General features: G+C 41.1%; 1 protein-coding gene across 2 annotated transcripts in view; it reads right to left on the bottom strand.

Annotated features, from left to right (window-relative positions):
- The window catches only part of RARB (retinoic acid receptor beta), a 206695-nt gene extending 187459 nt beyond the window's left edge, over positions 1-19236 (bottom strand). The window contains exons 1-2 of one of the 2 annotated variants that reach the window (XM_059846447.1): positions 19088-19236; positions 3416-3916 (exon numbers count right to left, since the gene is read on the bottom strand). In XM_059846447.1, the coding sequence (XP_059702430.1) occupies positions 3416-3593 (178 nt within the window). In that variant the 5' untranslated portion in view covers positions 3594-3916; positions 19088-19236. The remainder of the gene's footprint in view (positions 1-3415; positions 3917-19087) is intronic. The other variant, XM_059846456.1, reaches the window with a different exon arrangement.
- Between the last annotated feature and the right edge of the window lie 6245 nt (positions 19237-25481).

The raw sequence follows: 25481 nt of genomic DNA, 5'->3' as shown, positions 1-25481 counted from the left end.
TGAGCTCAGCAGTAACCTCCTGAAACCATCTCTGCTGTGTAGAAGAATCTCCTCATTCATTAATGTGGTCAGGGAGGCCTGCGTGGCACCTGATGGCAAGGGTGAGGATGTCTGCTGCGTGCTGCACGGGGTAGCGCGCGGCGGGTGAATCAAGGGGACTCACACAGTAACAATCTGCTTGGCCGTGCTCTCGTTCGGTGCTAATGCATGGCACAAGTGGGTTTGCTCATCCTCTGACCTCTCCAGCACCGCGACCAGACCTCCAATTATTAAGTATTTTGCACTATGTATCTCAGGATAAAAACAGAAGTCGAGTCACAGGTCACAGAGGCAACAGCATTATTAACATCAATGAAACTAAATCACTCCATCCTGAGCATTTATGGCAAGGCCCTTGTGCTCACACAATTCATGTGTCTAAGATGTACTGTTGTCTGTTTCACGGGACTGGAGATACCTGCTCCAACTGTAGGTTAAGATAACTTAATGGAACTTGATATAAGGTTATTCTGCCATCATTAAAAGTGTCTAACAAAAACAGAACAAAATAAAACAAGATACTGATACAGAAGCTCAAATGGCACTAACTTTGAACAAAAGCTGTTGAACAGCATTGTTTTATAAAGATAAAGAGATCTTTATAACATTCCTGTTACGTAAAGTCATTTGTATTGGATTTTACATGAATGAAAAGAATCTGGAAGATAAATAGTACGATAGCTTCAAGCATACAAAGAGCACTGGTTTGGCCAACCTTTAATTTTTTCCGGTCTTTTCAAGACAGTTCCATATTATTCCACCACACAGTATAAATTCTAACTTTAATAGAGACCATCAATCATACTGACTTTGGCCTATGGGTGGCTTCGTTGGGAAAACAAACATATAAACAAACAAATTCTACTATGGAGAGCAGAACCCTGAAATCCAACCCAAAGCTCAACCTGCATGCTTCCAAGAACTTGTCTCTATAAAACCAGCAATATAAACCTCAAGTTCCAGAATCAGAAGTGGGACAGAGTGCTGACAGTACAGGTATGAAAAGAGAGTGGTACAAACAAGAAGAGTCATAATGCAGTGGACTATGTCTCAAAAACAATTCCCATTCAAGGCATCCTCCTTCCTATCTGGCCAATTTTAGCTGGTATTTGCAAACATTATTGTCTTGAGCTATGCACAACAGCTGCCAGGCTTTTCTGCTCAGCTACAGAGAGCCAGTGCTGCAAAGCACCTCCACAAAAATACTGACCTGAAAATGCTGGGACCAGGACATAAAGACACAACCCCAAGATTTAGATGCAGCCACTTATTTTGCATATTGACAGAAGTTCATACTAAGCAGTACTTTTCTGAAAGGCTGAGCACTGACTGGTTTATTAATCATTAATAATGCATCAGCAACACAGTCTTAATTCCAGAGGAATAATTCATAGGAAAGAAAAACTCTACATTGCTGATAATATAATTTTGGGATTTGCCAATCTATGCCACAGAAAATGTTCCCATTACTAATAAAACTGTTTCTTCAACAGGTAAGTATTCCTGAAGTAGTGCAGGATAAATTCAGGATGGTAAACTGATAATCAACCAGGATATTTTCTGATAGGATTGGAAAATTGAAGTTGCTTGTAGACCTTTTGACTCTTTTGTTTTTCATCTCCAAGAAAGACAAACACCCTGCAATAGAACAGGGCAAATAAAAACCTGATCCAATTATAATTCTTTGCATGTGTGACTGGATGAAAACTGTCCACAGAAATGGGAAGAAAAACAAAAACAAAACAAAAACCAAGAAAAAACCCACCAAACCATACTAATTTACTTCAGGACTGCCCGGCTTTCCAGTATGTGTGTGTGAGACGCGAAGCTAGAATTGGTATCAAGCAGCACAAAACCTGCAACTTTTTCTCTTCACAAGTACTGTCCTCACTGTGATTTCCCATTTAAATTTGGAGCTGAAACTTTGTGAGATTTCTGTTGAAGGATGCATCAGGGAAACTGCTATAACAAATCTCCTTTTCCTTTACCAGAAAGTGCATCGTTCCACACATGTGCTGTTTAGTCAAGACTTCTCATATCCAACAGTCACAGTAATGCATTTAGACAAGCATCTTCAACAACAAACTGATCTGCAAAGCTGTGTATATCTGGGTTTCCTGGATGAAAAATACTTCAGTCACCCACTGCAAAGACCTCCAGAGATGTATCTTTTCTAAGTGATCCTACTTAGAATGCTTATACCTGGGACAGCTATGTTTGAGCCACTTAAACACATGTAAAACTAAGGCCAAGCAGAAAGCATGCTTTCATAAGGCAAAGAAAAAACTTTCCTCAGCTAATACACTCAGCAGTGCTGCATGCAGAACTGTTCTAGTTTTGGCTGGGAGAGTAATTTTCTTTCTAGAAACAGGTAGAGTGCTGTGGTTTTGGGATTGAGTATGAGAATAATGTTGATACCAACAACTAAAGCATCACTGTGTTAAGTAGTGTTTATTCTAAGTCAGGGCTTCTCAGCTTTCCATGCTATAACAGTGAGGATGTGCACAAGGAGCTGGGAGGGAGCACAGCCAGTAGAGCTGACCCAAACAGGCCCAAGGGATATTCCATGAGGTAAAATGCCATCCCCAGTACATAAAGGAGGGGGAGTTGGCCATGGCTGCCATTGGTTGCTCATGGACTGGCTGGGCATCTGTCAGCAGATGGTGAGCAACTGTAGTGAGCCTCTCTTATCTCTCCTGGGTTTTACTTCTCTCCCTCTTTTTGTTGCCTCCCTTTTGATGACAACTATTCTTATCTCAGACTATGGGTTTTACCTTTCTCCCCCCCTCGATACTCTTCCTCATCCCACTGTGGGGGAAAGAAGATGTGAGACAGCAGCTGTGCAACAGTTGGTTGCTATCTGGGGTTAAACCACAACAGAAACTCAACCGCAGACTCAAGGGTTAATTCTACAGCCACCAGCAGCTCACAGATACCAGCTGTCCCTGGGCTGCTCTTCAGAAGCTGCACATGAAGAAAAGAGCTACTTATGGAAGAAAACTAAAACAGTGTTAATAACTGCGCAACTTCAGAAAATTTTATACTGAGGAATCATTGCCATTCATGGTTACAAAATGATCAATTTTTTTTTTAAAGCAACAAAGGATTCTGCAGCTAGTATACTAATGCAGGATATACCAAAATGCATAGCAGGTTTTATCACTCTTGGCTTCCATAGCTTTGGCATGCCATAGAGTTGCCTGTTTGTTTTTATAAAAACAAGAAGAAGTGAAAACGGTATTTCAAAACAAATGCATGATCTTTCTTTGCCCAAATAAAATACATCATAGATGAACAACTGCAACCACCTGTGATAACATTCAGTCCTTATTAGAGGGGAGCTGGTCAATAAAAGATATTAATACCAAGCACTTACTTGCAGGTGATGGAGTGCTGCATCCACTGGTTGGTGGGTGACTCTGGAGTCCATGGAGGGAAGGTAGTGACAGTCCACCAATGACTGGAGGAAAAAGTAAGGGATATGGTGCTGCTGGATAGTGAGTCATATGTCCATTCACGGCCGGTACTGGACATGTGCGGCTGCTGGTTGTCATGTTCACACCTCACAGTGGGCAGGTGTTATGTTGCATCACTCCAGGCCAGCAAATTGGATACCTCAAATTATAAATGATAAGGGCTGTCAAGCCTGAAGGTACAGCTTAAGCTGGATTGCGTGATGATGAAAAGGTAATTCACTATATCAGGTCCATCCTATATTTCATCACTGCCTCCCACTGTTCTCTCTTCTAGGACATCCTTGCTCTGCAGACTGTGGAGAGAAAGTCTTCTTACTCTGGTAACAGGGTGCAGTTCAGTTGCTTCTACAAATATTTCTCTGGGAGCACAGTTGCTCTCTACAGATGCATACTGACACAGTCTGGGGGAAGAAAACAATATATTGATTAAAATATACATATTTTTAAAATATGCACATAGAAGACTATTTTCTCATTGTTATTTTTGTTAAGTTACAATTTATTTATCAGTATCCCACAAGGTCAGCTCATGTAAAACTCTCACCCTACTACTGAAGCTATCAGCAGAGCACCCATTAAGTTGATTTCCCTGCACGACGAGCAACACCAAAAGCTATTTCTGGTGTGACACAGTCTTGTTGTGAAAACTGCCAGATTTAAAACCAATGCATCAATAATTACCTGAAATACTAATGCTGGGGGAGAAAAATAATCAACTTCCGAAAAATTTCCTTGTTTATGAAAGCTTTCAGTGTCCCCCTAAAAGCTGCAGAAGGATTGGCACTGAGGAGGCTCTCAGCTCCTTTCAATGCCATGGCTGAGGCAGGACACTGAGACACACGTCTGAGGGCAATTTTGGGTTGGTCTGTTAAAGCAGCAACTGCTTTAATAATGACTGCTTTCACAAAGAATAGTTAGTTTATTATTCCTTAGGAGACACCTCATTAATAGTTTGGTTTTTTGGGTTATTTTTTAAGGGGTAGGGGAAACTCCCCAAACAAACAAGCACCCATTATTTCATAATCTGGGTGAGTGAGTGACATGAGTCAATACACTGCAATTCACTGCTCCTGTGCTCTGCTAGGAAACTTGCTTGCTCTCATGACCACCATCTTCAAAGTCATCCAGAGCTCCACACACCTTCCTCAGTGTTTCACCCAAACAGCTGCCACCTTTCAAGGGGTCCTCATTTTTTCAGGCTCTGTACCAAGAGCCTCAGGCTGAGAACAAGAATATCACTTCTTGTGATATTCCCATGAAATTTGCTCCCACCACAGCAGTTCAAGTCTACGTACAGCACATGGCTGGTGGCCTCTGAATCAACCTGCTGGTGCAACACCAGTAAGTGCTACTGGTATCTTGAGAGATACAGTACTGGGAAGGCTGCAACCACTTCCATATTTCAAACACTGCTCCTGTAGCTACTCATGCAGTGCGCCAGGCAAAAGCCAGTGAGTGCTGCAGCCAGCTCCTGAGCTCACCCTGCACAAACACTTCACTCATCTCCTCCAACACATACTGCAGTAGGAAGTAGGAGCCACAGAGCAAACTCAGCCACCCAAAAGTAAGGAAGTCCACGGCTGAGTAAAGCTTTGTTTCCTGAGACAATGTACTACACTCTTGCATCTGCCACAGTCAGTGATCAGTAACCACATCCACCGCTATATAGCACTTTTATCTGTAATTCTCCGAAATTATAGCCTGAAACCAAAGGCAAGAGGATTTTTGGGTGGGAAAACAAAGGAGTGGTGAAATGATGTGTCAAGGTCATGAAGCAAAACTGCCGCCAGAGGAGGAAAACTGTGACAACGCAATACTGACTATCACTGCTGCTGCTCAGCGCACCAGTTGTCGGTAAGAATTCAAATGAGCAAGGAGAAAAAAGGAAAAAACCCAACTCGGATGCATATGTTTGCCTGTCAGAGAGCAGCGGAGTGTTTCTCCTCTGTGTGGAATACCAGCAAAGGTTACCAGCTGTGCATGTTGTCAGACAGCAGCTTCTGCTGAGTGCAGCCTGCTTGGGGATAACTGAAATGTAGCTTGTAAGTATTTGATAACTGTGTAAATTATGCACAAAATGCTTTTAATGCTAATGGATGCAAACGTATTCAGAGATGAGGCTGCAAGAAGGGGATACAGCAAGTGGAGACACAGTTGCTGCCCAAGCTGAGCTCGAAGACCACATGCCTGAAGACCAGTGAAACCAGGCAGATCTTTTGAGGGAGCCCCAGCAGCTAAAATACATTGACTCACTAACAACACAAAATGAGATGAACCATCGCTGGTGCCTGCTTAACCTAGTTAAGGCTTTACTAAGATTAAGAGACAAGGAAAGTCAAGTATCAAAGGAACACGCAAAGTTTTATAAAGCAATTCCACAAAAGCTGGCAAAAATACCACACTTCTAAGTGTTTGCAAAAAAAAAAGAACAGGAGAGGGATGCTGATGAATACCAGCCCTAAAATGTGTGCATTAAATTAAACACAGAACAAGGTCATCTATTTTTAAATGATGTAGGGCTCTGGAAACAAAATTCATCTTATAAAACTATCTAACACCTTCAATTATATTTCTATTAGCCAGAAAAATGCAGAGCTCATCATAAGTTAAAAACGTTCCCAGAACCACATCAGATATATTTTCATATTTAAGTGAAAAGTACTGAGAAAAAAGCAACTCCTTCAGGACAGAGGGGGGAAAAGGCATTCAGGAAAACTCTTTGGTCAGTTCTTCATTACTGAAGGAACATGATTTGTGGTGGAGCTGGTGACGGCAAAACACAGCAGTGTTATAGCTCCTCAGTATACAAATACATATATTTAACAGTGCCAAAACTAAGTTATAATCATACAGTTTTGCATGCTTGTAATTTTACATGAGATGGGATTATAAACTGAAATTACTACATGAAAGTAAGTTTTTCTTGCCTTACTCAGAAATCACCTTCCTTTCACTACTTGTAGCCAGAAATTTCCTGAAGATAGCTGTGCTAGAGATAAACCTTCAGAACTTGTTCCTCTTCAGAGCTTTTCAGAAATGTACTTTCCATAGGCAGTGTAAAAGTCATGATACTCCAAACAGTGTATCATTTGACTACAAGCTGTGTCCCTTGGGAGCATATGGCTGAACATCTATGTGATGGTCAAGGAGCAAATTGTAGGCAGATAGCTACATATGAGCAGCTCCAGCTTCTTGTAAAGAAGCAAATGCCACTCGTGTTCTATGGTTTCCAAGGAACTTCGAGTCACCAGCTCTGCTAACAGAAATTACAGACCCATCACCTTCATACTGCCCAGCAGAGGACATCCCAAAGTAGAAACTGCTGCAGAACAGGAAACCCAACAATCAGCTTTCCCATTCACCCCAGTTCCATGGCACAACTCCCATGACACATTTCACTAATGTATCACCAGACGGACACATTCACATCCCTGAACCTAGCACTGGACATCAGCCACAGATGTCTAGGCTGCATGTGATTCCAAGGTGAAAACATCTCTTTTGCCTAACTAAACCTGTACCATAGCTCAAAACACTGTACGTGCATCAGCTTCGTGAAGGAGATTTTCCTTTGTTGTCATGTGCTATGGTAAATACCCACAGCAACAGCATGGATTTCTGCCCTGGAGGCAGAAGGCAAAATTTTCAGAAAATGGCTGTGAGCAAGGGACTTCAGAGGATCTTCTCAGCATACTATGAAAATCCTCTTCCACAGACTTCTCCTCAGTGACTGTTCATGAGTACAAGGCCCTTAGTACTTGCAGTATGGAAAAGGATCATACAGAAAAGTTCCTTTGAATGTTCACCAAGAGATGATCACACTGTGCACTACTTTGCATTGAACAGCGGCCAATGACTTTTCTTCGACAGAACATATGCCTCCTACTTTTTGGTTTTTACAGGTCTTTTATTGACTTGACTTCAGTGATAAAGCAAATGGCCACAGGGGAAGGCGGCTACAGTAGCTCTAGTGCAGTGCAGAATATTTATCAGCTGCAGTTAATGCAGCAGGTGTATCTGTCTCTTCCACATTTCTTTTCAGTGTTTGCACAGCTGAGCAGAAATTTAAAACTACAAATTTTCACATATAAGCTTCAAATTTTACTGGATAAACAGTAACCCAACTTTTTATATTGTCACTTAATTTCCCATGCAGTTTTCACAGGCTTCACAACAGAAAGCAGCTTTGCTCTTCAGACTTCTGTCAGTTCTCCTAAAACATATTAAATGTATTGAGCCTCATTCATTACATTGCTATTTAGCTTCCATTCAGTAACAATATTTGGTATTAACTGTACCATAACTCATCCTTCTGAATTTTTTGCTTGTATTAAGATTTATTTGAATTCCTAAAATCCTTTTGCTGTTACAGGTGACTTTGATGCACATCAACAGCTGGACAGGCAAGAAGCCAAGGCAGGAGGCTTGGCCAATTGTTCTGTGTCAGTAGGAAGGTTACGCTCTGTCCTCCCTTTTGCCAACAACATCCCAATTCCACATTCCTCTTCCTCCCCTCTCACTAGCCATAGCAGGGAATTAAGCCGTCAGCATTGCAAGTAAAGTAGGATTTTTGTCTTTTTTTTTTTCTTCCCTCACTTCTGAAAAGGTCCTGGGGTGTTCTGCCCTATCTATGGTAATGAAATTCAGCAGTCATTTAAAGATATCCATGATGCAGCACCCAGAAAAATTCTAAGCTAAATCTGCCATCCCTACCCCTTTCTGCCACAGTAAACTGCTGTTGCTCTTCCTTTACAACTGGGGGACAAAACCAGGAATGCAAAGAGGCACCCCAACATGAGGACATGTTCTGCACACAGCTGGGCACTTTGGAATTTGCTTCTCCAAGTCCTTGCTCTGCAGCACTGCTGTCCCCAAAGTTTCCAGGGTCACAGAGGAAGTCTCTTCTAAGTTCATTTCCCATTTTCCTGCCAACGCCAAACCCCCCGCCCCTCCCTTAAATCTTAGGCTAAAACAGGAATCACTGGACTGGGAGGGCAGCCTAGGCAGTAAGACAGGAGAGGCAAGTTGCTCTTCTCAGAGCAACAAAAACAATTTCAGAGAAATTTTGCATATAAAACCTTTCAACAATATATTTATTACCTGTTTTCCCCAAGGGACAGAGTTGGTGGAGTCCTTATTTATTAGCTGACTTCAACACATATTCTTATGATGTTTTCAAAACAAGTCGAGTTTTGAGACCGCTTACTGTATTTAATGTATAGTTTGTATTGAAATCCCTGATTATGCATATGCTTTCTATTATGCTGGCTGATGGTGTTGCATTCAGCAGTACTGAATAATTCAGCAGATTTAGCACGACTCAAGTGTAAATCAGTCAGATCCAGTAACACGATAACCACACTGCCTTTAAACTCTTAAAAATGCATGGAAACTTTTATTTCAAAAAGAGGCTGTACTCCATTCTGCACCAGTTCTCACTGACTGTGAGATGTTGCATTTTTTGTTTTCATGGCTATCCAACAAGATTTAATTAAACAATAAACTAGTTACCATGGCAGAAGTAAAAAAAAAAAAAAAAAAAAAGCCTTTGGAGTGTTATGTTTCCTTTATTAGCATAGTGATGTGAAACTAAACAGAAAAAGCAATCTAATAACAAACATTCCTTTGAGAAGGGCTCTGGGAGCAAAAGGACATCCACTTATTGTTCAGCCCATCCCATTGGTCCATATACGGCAATAAAGGTACAATAGAAGGAAACAGGAAACAGACTGGCACATCTGCATTATCTTATTAGAGGCTAATGGATATCTGAGAGGAACATGCATCTGATGCTGAATAGTCTGTACCAATCTCCGAAGCAATTACTCTTAATTAGTGGATTCTGTTTATAGATGGAACTTAGTGTACCCTTTTGTATCAAAGAGATGCAGGCATCTGGAGAGAGATATGGTTTTCTTAAAGGGAAAGCATTGCAGCACAATGTGAGGGTTGGGCTGGTTTTTGGTTGGGTTTTTTGGCTTTTTTTTTTGAGTTTTTTTTTTTTTTCTTTGCAAATAAAAGCTCTCTGAAGCATAACATATTCTACTGTATTATTAATCAAAAGAGCATGCTGGTTTAAAAAAAGTAAAGGGGAAAAAAAAAGACCATACTCTTAATCTCAAACTCTGAAAGTAAACACAGAAAGCTAATACTCATATATGAATTATATGACAAAAACCACTTTGATGATAAGCAAATAAACAACTGAACCTAAAATTTCCAACCGCTGGCCAAAAAAGCTTAAAATAGCAGCTTAAGTCAGAAGAACAACATCTGCATTTTGTATCTGCCAAGTCTGCAGCCAAAAAAAGTAAACTACTCTATATGACCAGATGCATGAATAAAAAAGCAAATGCATGAAACAGAACTTCAAAGTCAGTTTATTGAAAAGCAGATCTGTAGCTCTTACATCCCATAACCACAATTGTCACATATTTTCAAATATAGGTACAAGACTTAAAGAAAGAGGGAAGATAAATTGTTGTAACAGAATTAAGACACTCTTTCTATGAGACTTTTCCTGCATCTTGGTATGCAAGATAGCTGTCTGCTGGGGGACTGTGAATTCCTTTTTGTCATAAAGCTGACACTTTCAAAACGGGTCTCTGTTTTATTTGGGGTCTTTTCCCCCTGACATTGTTAGGACATAATTAATATAATTAATGCAATTGATGTTTATTTTAAAATCCTATTGGGAAGTATAAAAAGGAGGGGGGGGGGGAAGCTTCTTTCTCCCTAAGCAGCTATGCTTCAAATTGCCTGCATTGCAAACACACACTGATGTATGCCTGAAAAAGAGCAAATCTAAATCTGAAAGGGGAAAAGGGAAAAAAAAAAGTGAGACACAATGACACCCATTTATTTACACACCGTACAACAGTACCCTGCTGTGCCAACTATTGATTTTAGTGGAACTGAGAGTCCATGTTGGAGAGCAGCAGCTGTGAGTACATAGCTTGAATCCTCATATGGGAACAATACTCCATAAGCAGAATAACCTATTTCAGGCAACCTTCTTGTATAACAACTAACATTAAAAACACACAGAGCTTACATTTCAAAACCTGAAAGGCACTGTGGTTATTTGTTCCACAAAGGTTCAGGGGAGTTATTAATTTATTTGTGCTAACACAACCAAGAAGTGTGAAGGATTGAAAATCCATGCTTCACATGTCTGTTATTCTACAGAGATGTTAATTCTGTTCTATACTAACGATATTTAAGATCCTACCACTGTATCAAGCAATTTCTCATCTCCTGTTGTTTTCTGCTTTAAAGGGCTGTTTGAAACTGAGGTGTGAGGTGGTTGGGTTTCTGGGTTGGATTTTTTTTTTGGTGGGGGGTCAGGGGGTTGATTGTTGCCTTTATTTTTTTTCCCTATAGCTATCTGCATTCAATGCTTTTTCTTTCATTACTCAGCAGTTGCCAAAACTATACTGAGAAGCAAAGATAAATGGTTAGGTCAGGTGATGGGGTTAACAATTTACTGTGTGTACTGCTCTGGGAGCCAGATATAGGAGAATTGGCTCATGTTTATGTACAGGATGAGAAGTTGATTTCCTGTGCAGTGGCTTTCAATCACCTCTGTAAGGGACTCTCTTGCAGTTTTCTGCAGAGAATTCAAAGGGCTCTGAATACATTTTGTGCTGGTATATAGGACACTCTGCTTTGTATCTAAATGCATTCCTTACTTACTCTGTCACATTCGAAACATCCTGAAGGACAGTCAAGGAAAAAAGTTCTCTTTCATCTATGGAAACCAAAGGAAAGGTAACTGGGTTTCCTCCTTCCTGAGTTTAAGTGAACTTGTACACTCATCCTGGTCCCCAAATTTAATCGCTATTTCTTAATGCTTAAAATTGCTCTTTCAACAGAATCAACACTTCTGTTCTTGCATAGTCATCTCTGTTATTTCCTTATTAACATTTCCAAGGATGTAAAACAGTAACTCCATACTGAGAATATCCTTCATGAGAGACTATCCCGTGTGCTACAGAGGTTTAGGAAATCAGAGATTTGGCAGACCAAAGCTGGAGGGCTTTTCTGCAGACTGAACCTGTTTCATTGTTTCTGCTCATCCACAAAACTGAAGAGGAAAAACAAATCATTTCTCTCAAACACAATTCAGTTGATCCACAATTTAAACAGCACAGGGTACTTAGCTCTTAAAAAGCAGGTTGGTTCCTCAAGTCACACAGAACCAGAAACTCCAGTAGGAAGCTTTCCCCACTCAAGGTACTGTGCCTATTGCTTTAGTTCTCTGGCCACGTTTTTCCAGCAGGTGTCCTGTGCTCCTGAACAATTTCTCCCTACAGTTCAGAAAAACAAGGCTTGATTTAGCAATCCAAATTATCCTTTACTGTACTATGTGCCCAATCAGATTGTTTTGTTCATATCTGCTTCTATGTGAGATGGCAACCAGGAAGATGAGATATGATCACTGACAGGAATAAGGAACCTATCCTTAGGGGTCCCCCCTCATCAAGTCAAAGAAGGGAAAAAGAATCACAGGTAACAAAGGTAAGCTGTAACCGGCACCAACATGCTTCTAGGATTTGGGAAGATTTACACAGGCCAACAGGTAGTACCTTAAACTGGCAGCATAATAAACTATCCATAATCCTTATCCATGAAGGAAAGGTAGCATCTCTGATTAAATTCAGAGTGGAATATGCTCCCTGTCCAGCAAAAACAAACTTCCACAGAAGTCTTCTCCTTAACTGGCAATTAATTGGTTTTTGCCCTTGCCTACAAGGCACCACAAGATAACACCACACAGATTCCCAGCCAAAGCAAGATTTTGTGAGAAGAGCTCTTGGAAAGAGACGGGAGGCCAAGGGAAGGGAAACTGAGTAAGCAAGAAAATACACATCCTGCTGCCTATGTTCAGTATTGTCATCCAATATTATGGGATGTGCAGACATTTACAAGTATGCCAATCACTTCCCAAGTGGTGTTACAGCGAGGAGGAGTGAGGAATCTATCTGAAGCCTCCCCAGCATGCTTTCAGAATGCTCATCTTTAACCCTCTAGCTGATGAGAAACATGTCATGGTGACCAACAGCAAATACAGCACTTGCCATCACTGCAACTACTAAAAAGGTCTTATACTGGCTGTTTATAACTTTTAAGAGGCCTCCGAGATCAGTAAGAGGGGGTCAAGTGATGTTATTGTTTTGGTGACAGACGGAAGATCCCTAGTAAATTATCCCAGTGGCCTGGGAGTTATTAAAAGAATGGAGTACTTCATCAGCTCAGAAGCTGAAGAGGAAAGCAGCTTTGGAGGGCGGTTCCTTGACAGAAAAGTACATTTATTTGGGAGGCCAACACTCTACAGTCACAACATGCACTGCAGAAAAAGGATGACAAGAGGTACTTCCTTAAAGGAGAGCACAAAGACATGCAACACCAGAGGCAACTTTTCCTTGTACTGATCTCAAAACCCCAACCAATGAAGCCAGGAGTCAAGCAGATTATTCATCAAATGCTTTATGAGTGGCGGGTACAGAAACCATTAGTTTTGATGGCTATGCTTTATCTGAACATCAGCGTAGGTGACGTTAATTACCCACAGGGTTATGTTAGGAAAGATCAGGGCAATTTAGACCTGAAGCCTTTGCTGTGAGTTTTTTTAATTTCTAGAGATGACTGTCCCAGGACAGAAGCAAAACTCATCTCTCTGCTCAGCCTTAAAGGTATATTCCTGAGAAGTCCTTGTCCTAGCAGAACCACCACAATAAAAAAAAGCACCACATCCTCTCCCTGCCTGAGGTTATTTGAGTAGTCTTCCTCTGCATGGGTAGGATATCTATAGTGCCATTAAGGATGGAACTGAGTAGTCAGATTTATCCAGCCTGGATGTCGAGCCAAAACTGCAAATATTGTCATTAGACTTGCTCTCACCACCAAATTCAGGTAGAAAATGCTCTACATCTTTAATTTCTACTTTGTTCAGTATCTGGACAACCAGTAAATACAGATCCTTTTGTGCCCTACTATGGCACAAATGTGCTGCCTGGAAATGCATTGACAGGTCAGTGCAGTATGAGATCTTCACACACTGTGCAAAGAAACAAACAGAATTCAACAGTTACTGAGATTTAAAAAAAGATGAGAATAAAATTTGATAATTAATTTGGAAAACATGTACTACAGCAGAAGGTTCCACCTCAGCTCAGCACACTTCACTTTATAAGCCACACAAAGAAGGATCCTGCAAGAATCCACTTAGCTGCAAAGAAAAATTCTGCTATATGGAGTAATCTAAACTCATTGTTAGGATAAGCATGTGGATTCACTCAAAAAATGAATAATGTATATTCGGGAGGCTGTCTGAGAAACCAGAATGAGGATTTTGTAGAGGTTGTGCATGAATTGTGAAATAACATAGATTTCCCAATCCCCCAAGAGCTGGGAGGCACAACTATGCTCAGGAGGTAGGTTCAATCTGTTGGCAGTCCAGTTTTTTGCACTACGAGGCTGGAAGTTCTTCTTCCTCTGAGCTAGAGGAGTTTGCATCCCTGCTGCCCCCATTTATCAAGTGAGAACACTGATCCAAGTGGAACAGGGGGAAAAAGAGGGTTCAAGCACTGGTTGTGAACTTTGTTTCTGAAGACCAGTCTGTTGGACTAGAGGTGCATCTATCATCTTAATATCATGGAGGTGTGGACGCTGTGCTAACACAAAATAACTTAACACACATAATTTATCACCTTTTGTTATATACATCAAGTCTAGTAGTGTGTCTGCTGAAAGGTTCTGCAATTCCACTGAGTTATTAGAGTCTTCTGTCCTACTTTACCCAGAAGACGACATTTCTGCTGTCTACGTCAGGCTCCTGAACCTTCACTTATTAGATATCACAAGTTTCAATATATTCCAAGTAAGACTCCCTGAGGGTCAGCAGAATATGCCAGAGGGCTGGTGGAGATTATGAACATCTATTTTAAAACCTCTGTTCTCTGTAGCTCCCTGTCACAGGAACAATAGGGTAGCAAAATTAGGAACAAGCACAGCCATTAACTAGGAGGGGACAAAGCCATAGCATGGATCACAGAACAAAAATAGCATTTTTATTGTCAATATTTTGCTTAACAGGGAGCCAATAAAGCAATTGTAAAATGCTAATAATACGCTGAGATAACACTGCACATGTAAGCACCCTCAGAGCCATCCTCTGAATCATCTGAAAATGTTGCAAAAACCTTATCAGTCAGGTCATAAGGACAGAGGTGCAATAATCAATCACAGTAGCCACAAAACCAGCACATCTTTTCCACATTCTAGCATTCAGAAGATCTATATCCCAGAATTGTCTGCTAGAGGCACTGGACAGATGGATTACATTGTCAGAAAGACCAACATGAACTATGACCTTACATTTCACATGCAAAAGCATCTAAGAGGAACCTAAACACTGACAAAATTCAAGGAGACTTGTGTCATGCCCGCCAGTCTGCAAGGCAGGACTTCTGATACAGCACAAAGGTATTCTTGCAGAGTAAGCAAGTGTGTGAGTTAACTGCACAGCAATCATTCCCAACAAACCCTTTCCTGAAAGGGCCTTTCCACTGGTAAACGTAAGACAACTTTCCCACTTATGTGGGCAGAGACACCAGCCTGAATTAGCTCATGCTCATGGTGCAGACAGAAGTTGCATGCAGACTCTTAGGGATGGAGACAGGTCATACACCACTACGCAGCACTTAGACCTGCCCAAACCTGCCATCACATTTAAACATTTCAACCATAAGCTGGATCAAACTCTTATCAGAGCAGCATTTAGCTCCTGAATCCATTGGGATCACTAATCTTTCAGCTTAATTAACAAAGTAATGTATTAAAATAATGAATTTTGAAAACATTTTAAAAAGTAACAGTGAGCATTTTCATAATTAGGTCATGAGACATGGGTCAAGAGCAAAGCTCTCAAAAACTTTTGGAATCCCCCAGGAGATGGTAAACTTGTCTAACAGTGCCAAAGATGACTTCTCTTGTGGAAAGACAGCGTGGATCAGGCAGAGCTTCTTCCAACAAGCCTCCAACCAATTCTGAACCACCACAAGAAGAACAACAGCAAGGATAATCAGCCTTGGCAACAAGATGCTCCTCTCTGCAACCTCCAACCCACAGACATCAATAAATGTAAGCCAGTATGAGAAGCAATGCTCTCAAAGCTCCAGCAGCACCTTTACCCCAAGACAGCAGCCAAGCCCTGTGTGCTGCTGAGTATAAGCCAGCACAGACCCATCTGGTACCAACAGCACCATCTCTGCTGCATCCTTCATCTGTGCTTACCAGGCTATGCTGTCTGAGTCACTTTGCCAGGTACTCTGCATTTATTGGCTTAAAAAAAAAAATACCCAGAGCCAGACAGGTGGGCAGGTGTGCATTCCATACCACTTGTTATGTGTCTGGTAAATACCCTTCCCCACTGCAGCAGAATGATCCTACCAAGGCTCTCCCTGCATGATTTTCAGGACAGCAGCACTTGACAAGTCAGGATCCAGCAGACCAATGCATTACAAAGAGCACAGAGGAGTGAGAAGCCTGAAAGCCCAGCTGGGTGCCCAAGGCTGATAAGACAATCTGATTTAACCATGCAAATACCAGCGACCAAGTAGAGCGTATCTTGGAACTGGGAACATCGAGCCAGACATGTCACAACAGAGAGAGCTTTTCTAACAGCACCTGAAGGTCCTTCAACAGATGCACATTAGGTGAGCAAATGAATTAATCTCCAAGTAAAAAAAAAAAAAAAAAAGGAAAAAAAAGAACCAAGAAAAAAAATCCCAAGACAAAACAATGGTCTCAGTTACAGAGATAAAGCCATTCAAAATCCACTCCTGTCTTTTGTGATTATAATCAGACCAAAAAAAAAATCTCTGAGTGGAGTAGTCCGCTCAGAGATGGCTGAAAGATACATGTTGACTCAAGCACAGTATCCCTCAGTATTATCCCAACTGCATCCTCTTTCCAGCTAATGGTGTCTATACCAACCGAGGGTCAAACACTTGTCCATTATATGGGCTCTCACAGAGCGCCATATGCTAAAGCAAATCCAAAGTAAGCAAAAAAAACCCAATTTGTTTCCTCAAAATGATGCATAAGCAAGAGAATACAATAAAGATGTCAGCTAATGGAAATAACCTCTCAAAATAAGTGACATCTCTAAAGGCTGTCACTTCCTTTACGTAAGCCACAGTTCTTGAAGATATTCCACCCATACATCTCTCCAATTCCCAATGTGGAGTGCATCACTGTGAGATGGAGAGAATGGTGTTGCTCCACACTGCATATCCAAGTTTATGAAGGAGAGGGGAAGGAGCCAGAGGTGAGAAGAAAAATTACCATGTTGGGTATGGTCCCAGATGTGAAGATCTCCCTTTCAAGAATGCAAGCCTGTGTGCACTGTCAGAGTTCCACAGTGACAACAGAATGAAAAGAACCCATCAGCCTACATAAATAAAAAAGTGAAAAGTGACTAAATTGTGTGGAACACTTAGATATTCGAGGACATACTACAATCAACATACCTGACTGAACATCACATGAAAGAATACTCCAAGAAAAATAATGTAGTTCTAATATAGCAAGAGATAGGAAGAGATCATCAAGAAAAAGCACCCTGTGGAACACAATTTTGTATAAACAGCTGCATGTACAACATGGACCATATTCATACAACCATTCTGCCCCTGTTTTTGCCAGACAAAAACATGTGGGGATTATTTTAATAATATACATTAGAAATCAGGAGATATTCTCCACAGTAATAATGGCAGTCCAGGTGTTAAAGAAAACCATAAGATCTCCTCCCTTCTAACACACTTTGTAATCACAGTAATACACCTACACTAGAGTTTTACCATGTGTGAGCAATGACAACTTTTTCCTGCATGTGTTTGAACAGTAATGATGGGCCCTAATAATAACAAAAAAAGAATCAGGTGTATTGTTTTTATTGCGAGAGTATAAGGGGTTTGAAACAGAAAGAAATGTCTATTCTCTTGTACAAAGAGGAATGTAAAAATGTAGCCTCTGCATGTCAGATCTAAGCATCAAAGACTAAATGCTTAAAAGTAGAATAATATGAACATTTGAGAAATGCTGTAGGGAGAACATAAATTCCACCCTAGCATTTGATTTAGTGATAATCCTCCAAAACTAGTTCTGCATCTGATAAATACAGGTTTAAGACTCAGTTGTTGACACATGGTAAGGAAATGAAACACATTCTCCCTATATGAAGTTCACATTTTTTTGGGTGAAACAAAGCGCAGTTGTACCTCATGTCTCTAAGGCACCTTTTAAAGCAATAAGGAGAACTGGAAGGCATCTACATGAAGCAGTTTTATCTGACGTGCTAAAAGGATCCAAGTTAAATACCCTGACTGTCACATCCACTGTTAAGCCTTTGAAAAATAAGGAAATCCAATTTAAGATTTACGCAACAAACCCAAGGCACACGGTTCCTTGGCATTACAGCTCTGCTTCACATACCTCACTGCAGAGGCAGGTTGGTTGCTCCCTGAACCTCTTCAGCTCAAGCAAAATAAAAAGACCTTTAACAAAAATGAGTGAAAGTAGAAAGTTTGAGTCACTAGAATGTCACCAACTCTGATTAATAACAACCATAATAATAATAGACACTCCTTTAAGAAATTCTCCACTTTTAAAGAAGAAACAGAAACATTTATAGGTGTGGTCAGTGGCAGTGAATGCACCCAGATCATAGTCTTCTGAATAGAACCCATCATTTAGCCATGTACCAACCAACCAAGACTTTGTCCCTCAATTTTTAAAAGCACATAATTCTAAATAATTATGTTGCTGAATGGTCCTGAGTACTACGGAACAGAAAATGCATCAAATGGGAAGCTAAATTTTATAATTTAAAACATTCATACACATAAAAGAGGAGAGGGAGAAAAAAAAAAAGACACAGTTTTTCAAAACAACTACAAAATTACATAGCAACAGTGTAAAAGCTTCTGAACCATTTCCTTTCCCTTGCCTCCAATGGAGGGTTTATTCCAGAGAGACAACCCTCAGCAGACAAAGCCTGCTTTTAAACAGAAACACAGGAATTCTTATACTAGGTCAGATTAATAGTACATTTAGTTCAGTAACCTCTTATTTGACAGCAGCCAGAATCAGATGCTTTAGGGAAGGGATGAAGAAATCTCTAGGAGAGCAATTACAGAAAAAAACTTTCCCATAAAATTTCTTTCCAACTCACATCATCTACTGGATGGCTTATGCCCTGTAATAGGAGATTTTCTTCTTGTCTTTTTGTTTGTTTTTGCTAGCCTGAATAATACAAATAGCACTAAATAATACCCCAAGCACTGTGGATATCTTCTCTATCTATGGCCCATATGTTTTTAATCCTCAAAATTGTTGGCCCTAGCAGAATTGAGAGTCACAGAGTTTCAACATTGCCAGCTTGCTGTTTAAAATAATATTCTGCTCTGCTTTTAAATAACTCTCACGTCTTCCCTGGATGATCCTGTGTAGTTATAGTACCTAGTACACCACAGTAAAAGAAAAGTTAAATGGATCTAACTCACCTTCCTCAAGAGACCTTTCTGGTCTGCTATCCTCAACGCATTTTACTGCAGTGACTCTTAAGAAAGCAGCCTGGAAATGGCAGAAATGCCTCCAAAATTCCTTTTCCCCCACATCAAATGTTCAGGTTTCCTTCAGGACAAATATTAGCTCCTTTGTCAAATGTACTTGTTCTTCTTAATTGCTAGTATACACTTCTTCAAACATCACCCTTCCTAGTTAACAACTTCCTTAGATTTCAGGGCAAACACTTTTCAGGGCAGGAAAAAAAAATCAATTCTTGAATAAGTCAAGAATAGCAAGTCGTTTTTCTAATTAAGGCATTGACTTTCTACTAAGATTGCACTAGAATTATCTGTATAGTCACTTCCATGTTAAAACCCTAGGTAAATATTAGTAAAGATACAATTACATCAATTAATAATAGCAGCTGACAGATAAACACTACCAAGAGGACTCCATTCTCTCCTGAGGCAAACACAATGCCAGATTCCAAAGGAAAGCAGAAGGGGAATAATATGGACCCAAGCTGTCCAAAACCTGTATTTGCATCTGCAAGTAAACACTTAAACTCTGTAAACACACCAGGCCATTACCAGTCTGCTTGCCATGCTCTCAACTGGGCCCCAGCAAACAGCTAATGGGGAAGCTCCAGATGAGCAGGGACACTCTGGCTCTCTGGCAGCCTGCCCCCTCCATCGACCTCTGCTTGGCTTTAGGGTCACCTGGGATTCATCCACGCCGGCTGAAGTCTGCCGGCTGTCTCCAGGATTTCTAGAGAAGGTTGAACATTTGCAATTTTTCCTAATATATTCACATTGTCCATGTCCATATGTCTTCATCTGCAAGTGAGCTCAAGCATGGAAACGACTAGAGCATGAGCAAGTATTAGACTAAATTATTTCAGCAATCACATTACTTTTGGTAGGCTGCCTTTTGCCAAACCAAAGCATCTGCAGCTCAGAAATGTAACTTCTATATTAAAAAACTTTGCAAAGAAATGCATCGGTTCACACAGATCTGGACGGTGATAATCCTCCAAAAGTTATTGCTGTGAATAACACTAGCATAAGCAAATCAGCCCTATGGAATCAGTTCTGACAGAATACCTGAACAAGGAAAGGCTACATGGGGTTATTTTTCTTAATTTCCATTTTCGAACAAGTTTTTAAGCATTCATTTCAATAGAAATGAAAATAAACAAACATTCATCAGCAAAAAATTCACACACAGTGTGAGTATACGTCAAGGCTGCTCAGCCTCATCCAGAATTACATTCTCCCATTCAGTTCCACCTATCTCTAGTGAAAGGACACAGCAGACACACTAAGAGTCTGGTCACTGCTTGAGGTTTGGGCTGAAAAAGGAATTGAATGCACAGAAACAGCCACTGATGGAGAGCTGGGAAGTCTCTCACTGGTATCCCCCTCATCTCTTACTGCAGGACTTCCAAACAAATTCATTGAAATGAAGCCATCGCATGGGCAGATAAAAAACAGAACCCGGTTTGCATCCATGGACTAGCTCATACTCTCGTGTCACCTGTCCCTCACAACTCCTCACGGGTATAAAAAGCAAATAACATCACCCAGCAGGCAGAACAGGGGGGAAAACGCTCCTGATCTCAGCACAGCTGCTCCAAGTGTCTTAAATACAAAGCAACATGGAATAAAATGGATGCATTCAGGATTTTACGACTGTCACTGTAATGTTTTTGTTTATTATTCACAGGGCTTAGGAGATGCTTACCCCACCATCAAGGAGAGCCAGGGGCTCAAAATAAAGTCTTGCACTATCATCAAAGTACAAAAAAGAAACTATATATCAACCAGCTTAACTGGTATGTCTCTAAGAGGGACAACACGTAAGAAGTGAGTTCAAAAATATTAGAAACCACTTCTGAGCACTGTCAAGCTGACTGAAATCTTAAGAGTTTGGAAAAAAAAAAAAGAAAGTGTTGTGACAAGTAATCTAAACAAATGTTAAAAGTGAAGTTTGACAAAGATGAAATATCTGCCAAACACCCAAAACATAAATGAAACTGCCATTCAGCCAGGGCCAAATAAAACAAGATGTAGCCAGGCAGTTTCTGACAGAACAGTAAGGGCATTGTTAGGTCTTCTTATAGACCTCCTTTCTTTATGCAAAAAAAAAAAAAAAGCAGGAGAGTTAAAAAAAAAGCACACCACTGTGTGGCAAAGTGTGCCTCCACTTCAGTGCACACCTCAGGCTCTCTGTTTATCTGGGAAAGAAAGGGGATGGGGGGGTTATCCATGGCTTCTGCTGAGCACCCAGGCGCTGCACATGCTGGAGGTTTCCAAGCACCAGAGCAGGAGGAGATGCTGAAAGACAACAGGGAAAACCCAGCAGGAGGAAGGAGAGAGTTTGGGGGAGTGGTAAGTTCATCTGAAACATTTAGCAAGATTTTACGCCTATTTGGTTTCAAAGGCTAATTAGCATTTTGAATAAAGGGCCTCTTCACTGAACATGTAAACACCTCATCCTTCCAGTGACTGCCAAAAATCAAAGGTTACCAAATGCACATATATAAGGTCTTTAAACTTCTAATGAACAATAAAAGTATTTTCCCCATAAATTTCCGAATAAAGAAGCATAATACAGCACAATGCCAAAAAAAACCCAACCCAGAAAAACTCAACTCATAAACTCGGCAGGTTTTCTGAACAATATTTTGATCTTTCCAAAAAGGAACAGTAAAAGCAGCATATTCCCCACTACAAGCTTCATCTTAGGATCAAAAGCATAGCGAAGTACATACATTTAATTAGCAGGGAGACTACAAAAGCCCATTAATGGAAAACAAAACGCATTCTGGAAACAAAAATACACTACAAATGTTACAGACAGACACTGGTGCGTGTTCCTCTGTGCATGGCAACAGTTCAGGAGGAGGAACTTCTGAAAGCAGCGTACTGACTTCCAGCTCTCAGCTTTTCAGGATATTCACCCTTCTGTGACTGCTCAACATGATCTCCTCTATTTATAGCGACATTTTTTGCAACTGTTATCGCGTGGTTATTAAAATGAACAGGCAGAGTCACAGAAACACCGCAGCAACCAACGCCAGCGACTGAATGAAAGACACAACTTCAGCACACCCTTTTGCTCGCAACTTGGGCAGCTTTGAGATTTTTGTTGGCACCATCCTCTGTGCAGGTCAGGCCGTGGCTTCCCAGGAGCCATGGTGGAAGCGTGGGCTGTGGCTGACCCAGGGCTGTAAGCCACAGTGTGATCCCTACTTAAAGCAGCAGAGGTGTCAGTGCAGAGCACACACTTCCACATCTGCCCAAACCAGAGCAGCCACAGGGTGATGAGGGCTCACACCCACCGGGGCTGCTCCTGGGAACAATGGCAATTGTGTCCTGGTCCAGCTGCAGCCCTCAAGCAGCAGGATCCCTGGGATACACTGGAGCCTCCCTCCCTTAAAGCACCCACCCAGAGGAGCTCTGCTGAGAAGCAGATCTCTCGTGGCCACCTCCTGTGTGAGCAGCCCTGCGAACCCATTCCGACTGGCCACACTAACTACGGCCAGGATACAGCACCCAGGCTTCCAAATTATCCCTGAATGCACATAGATACACTGCCATGCTGTTTTGGGAGAGGGTTTATCTCCTCAGACACAAAGAATTCCTCACTTTAGCCTCAGCTAAACCATACAAACCATAGCTATTCCCTCACAAGTGTCCTATGTGTTTCTGTGTAGGCTGTTTGGAGTTGTAATATCCTTTAATTAATTGTATGCATCAGAACTGTATACATGTTCATTTTTGCAGTTTCCAGCTCAGAACAGCCTTTAGTCAGACTCTAGAAGAAGTTCAGATCTCTTCTATTGTAAATACAGGTCACAATAAATTGAGGAAAGCCAAAGTGTTTTCTGCTTTGTTTGCAGGATGGAAATCTTTTTTACATTTCATTATGATAGAGATTAATATGGGCAAGGAAACAGTATTTATTTTTTAATTTGTTGATTTAAGCTTTATTTTAAACCTGCTAGTGAAAAATCCAGAAAAACCAACTTTATTTGACTTCATTAATTACAAAATTACCCTTTGAAACCATCATATGTCATCTACCACTAGCTTTACTACTTCTAAAACATGAATACATTGGGACTGCCAGGGTCTGGAGTCTCAGACAGGAGGGGATGGTCACTGGGGTGAGCATACATTCCTGCTGCTGCCAACCCATTCTGGTCCCAAGCAGCTGGTATCAGCCAAGGTTGTAAACATCAAGTGAAGTAATCCCTGCAATGGCAGCTTCTAAAAGCTCGAGAAAGGAATCCCAAGAAAAACTGAAATTCAAAAATTATATATACACTTCCCAACCTTAAGCTTTCCACACCTCCAGACCAGTTCTCATCAGAGGGCTACCTGTATTCCACTTGCATCTATCAGCATCCAAGATTCAAGGGACAGAAATCCCAGCTGCAAAGACCATGTAATTCTTCATGCAGCTCTATGCTTACCCTTGTAGCCAGAAAATGCCAACTAAGAGAGGTTCACACCTAGGGGGGCTGGAAGCAAGCCCCCCTAGGCACTGAGGCACCATCCAGAGTGAAACCTACAGACCTGGGTGCAATGAGACCACCACAGCTCATGGGGTCAGTCAGATGGAAACTCACAGAGCCAGAAATGGGAGGGTCACAAACCATAACTCCTTGAGAAAGGGACATTTCAGAAACACCAGAAAACAGCTCTAGGCTGGTTTTTAATTTCAGGTGTTAGTGAGGAAGGAGAGGAGTATACAAAATAAGGGGTCCCCATGGCTGCATCTCACCTCAACGAGACTTGAAAAGAAATGCTGGTAAATCAATAGACTTCAAGGCTCACTATTCCCATAGGAATAGTGAGGGCTTCCTGAGGGAGGAATCCCCACCTAATGTTAGGCAAACATATGCCTCTCAATATCTTAAAGCTGGGACTGGATTACATCAGGCTCAGAGAAGAAGCAGCTCAAAGGTCCAAATAAAAAGGTGCAAGTGTACCTTTTTTTGCTGTGCAATCTCAGCTTATTGCTTCTAGTCTTCATGGGAAAAATAAATCCAGAGACCATACTGCCTGTTTTGTATTTTAATTAAGTAAGTGCCTGGAAATAAGTTATAGGTTTTTTCCACTGCTTTCTCTTGCTAGCTGCCCAAACACAGGCTTTTCCATAACCTTGTCATGGATCAAGTTATTAATAAAATACAAACAAAAACCGTACTGGCACATAAGCTAATTAAAATGTCTCTAGCAATTTCACCTTTGCTTCTCTTCTCAGAAATGAATACATCCTCCTTTGACACAACCCCCAGTATTCTGTAATCCCAATGTCTCTCCAGCTATCCATGGTTATTTTGCTGTTACAGCATATGGTGTTTCAGAGAGGCTTTGACAGTGCCATTTCCTTACCCCACTCCCAAAGATGAACAGACTGAGTTCCATTCATTGTGCGAAATTTGTTCATGTCCAATTTACCCAATGCTCTCTGCAACAATTTTGTGTTATGAATGGCTATTGTTAGCCTGCTGCTGTTCACTCTTTAGAAAAGGGGGTTTGGGAGGTTTGGTTTTTTCATTATTTGGTTTGTGTGGCTTTTTTTTTTTCCATAGTCTGCCAAAGTAAAATACTTTTTCAACCCTTCAGTGTTGGAAAAACCATGTTTAGTGCTGTATTGGTCTTGCTGTTATAGCAGTCCTTACAGTGCCATACTTTGAATCTTTGGCTGGAATTGAGTTGATAACCCACTGATGTTTTTGTTATTGCTGAGCAGGGTTTGCACAGCAGCAAGACCTCCTCTTGTGCCCACTCTGCCCTGCACCATCCCACTCCAGTATATAGGCTGGAAGAGGGCATGGGACTGGGAGGGGACACAGCTGGGACAGCCAACCTGCACTGACCAAAGGGATACTACAGACCACATCACCTTGTGCTCAGCGGTGGATGTTCAAGGAGCAGAGGGGAAAGAGGAATGTTCATGGTCGTGGTGTTTGTCTTCCCAAGCAACTGCCATGTGTGCTGAGGCCATGCTTCCCAGGAAGCAGCTGGATGTCTGCCTGCTGATTTGAAGTAGTGAATGAATTACTCTTTTTGCTTTGCTTCCGTGTACAGCTCTTGCTGTCATGATTAAAATGCCATTATCTTGAGCCACAAATCTTCTCACCTTCCTTCTATTTCCTCTCCATCTCATGAGAGAATGCAGGAGTGAGCAGCCATGTGGGTAACTGGCTGTTAGCCAAGGCTAACCCAGCACAAGGCTACAACTGCCAGTAATTTTCTTCTTGACCTCCTTCTTCATCTCTAGTTATCTTCTGTTTAATTAATCTAATTAAACCATATTAATTTAGCAGATCAAAGAAATTCTTGACATAACAGCTGACTCAGTTAGCATCACTGC

Source organism: Haemorhous mexicanus, chromosome 1 (genome assembly GCF_027477595.1).
Source record: "Haemorhous mexicanus isolate bHaeMex1 chromosome 1, bHaeMex1.pri, whole genome shotgun sequence".
NCBI classification, from domain to species: Eukaryota; Metazoa; Chordata; class Aves; order Passeriformes; family Fringillidae; genus Haemorhous; species Haemorhous mexicanus.
Note: the sequence above shows the minus strand (reverse complement) of the source record. Positions and strands in the feature narration are given on the sequence as shown.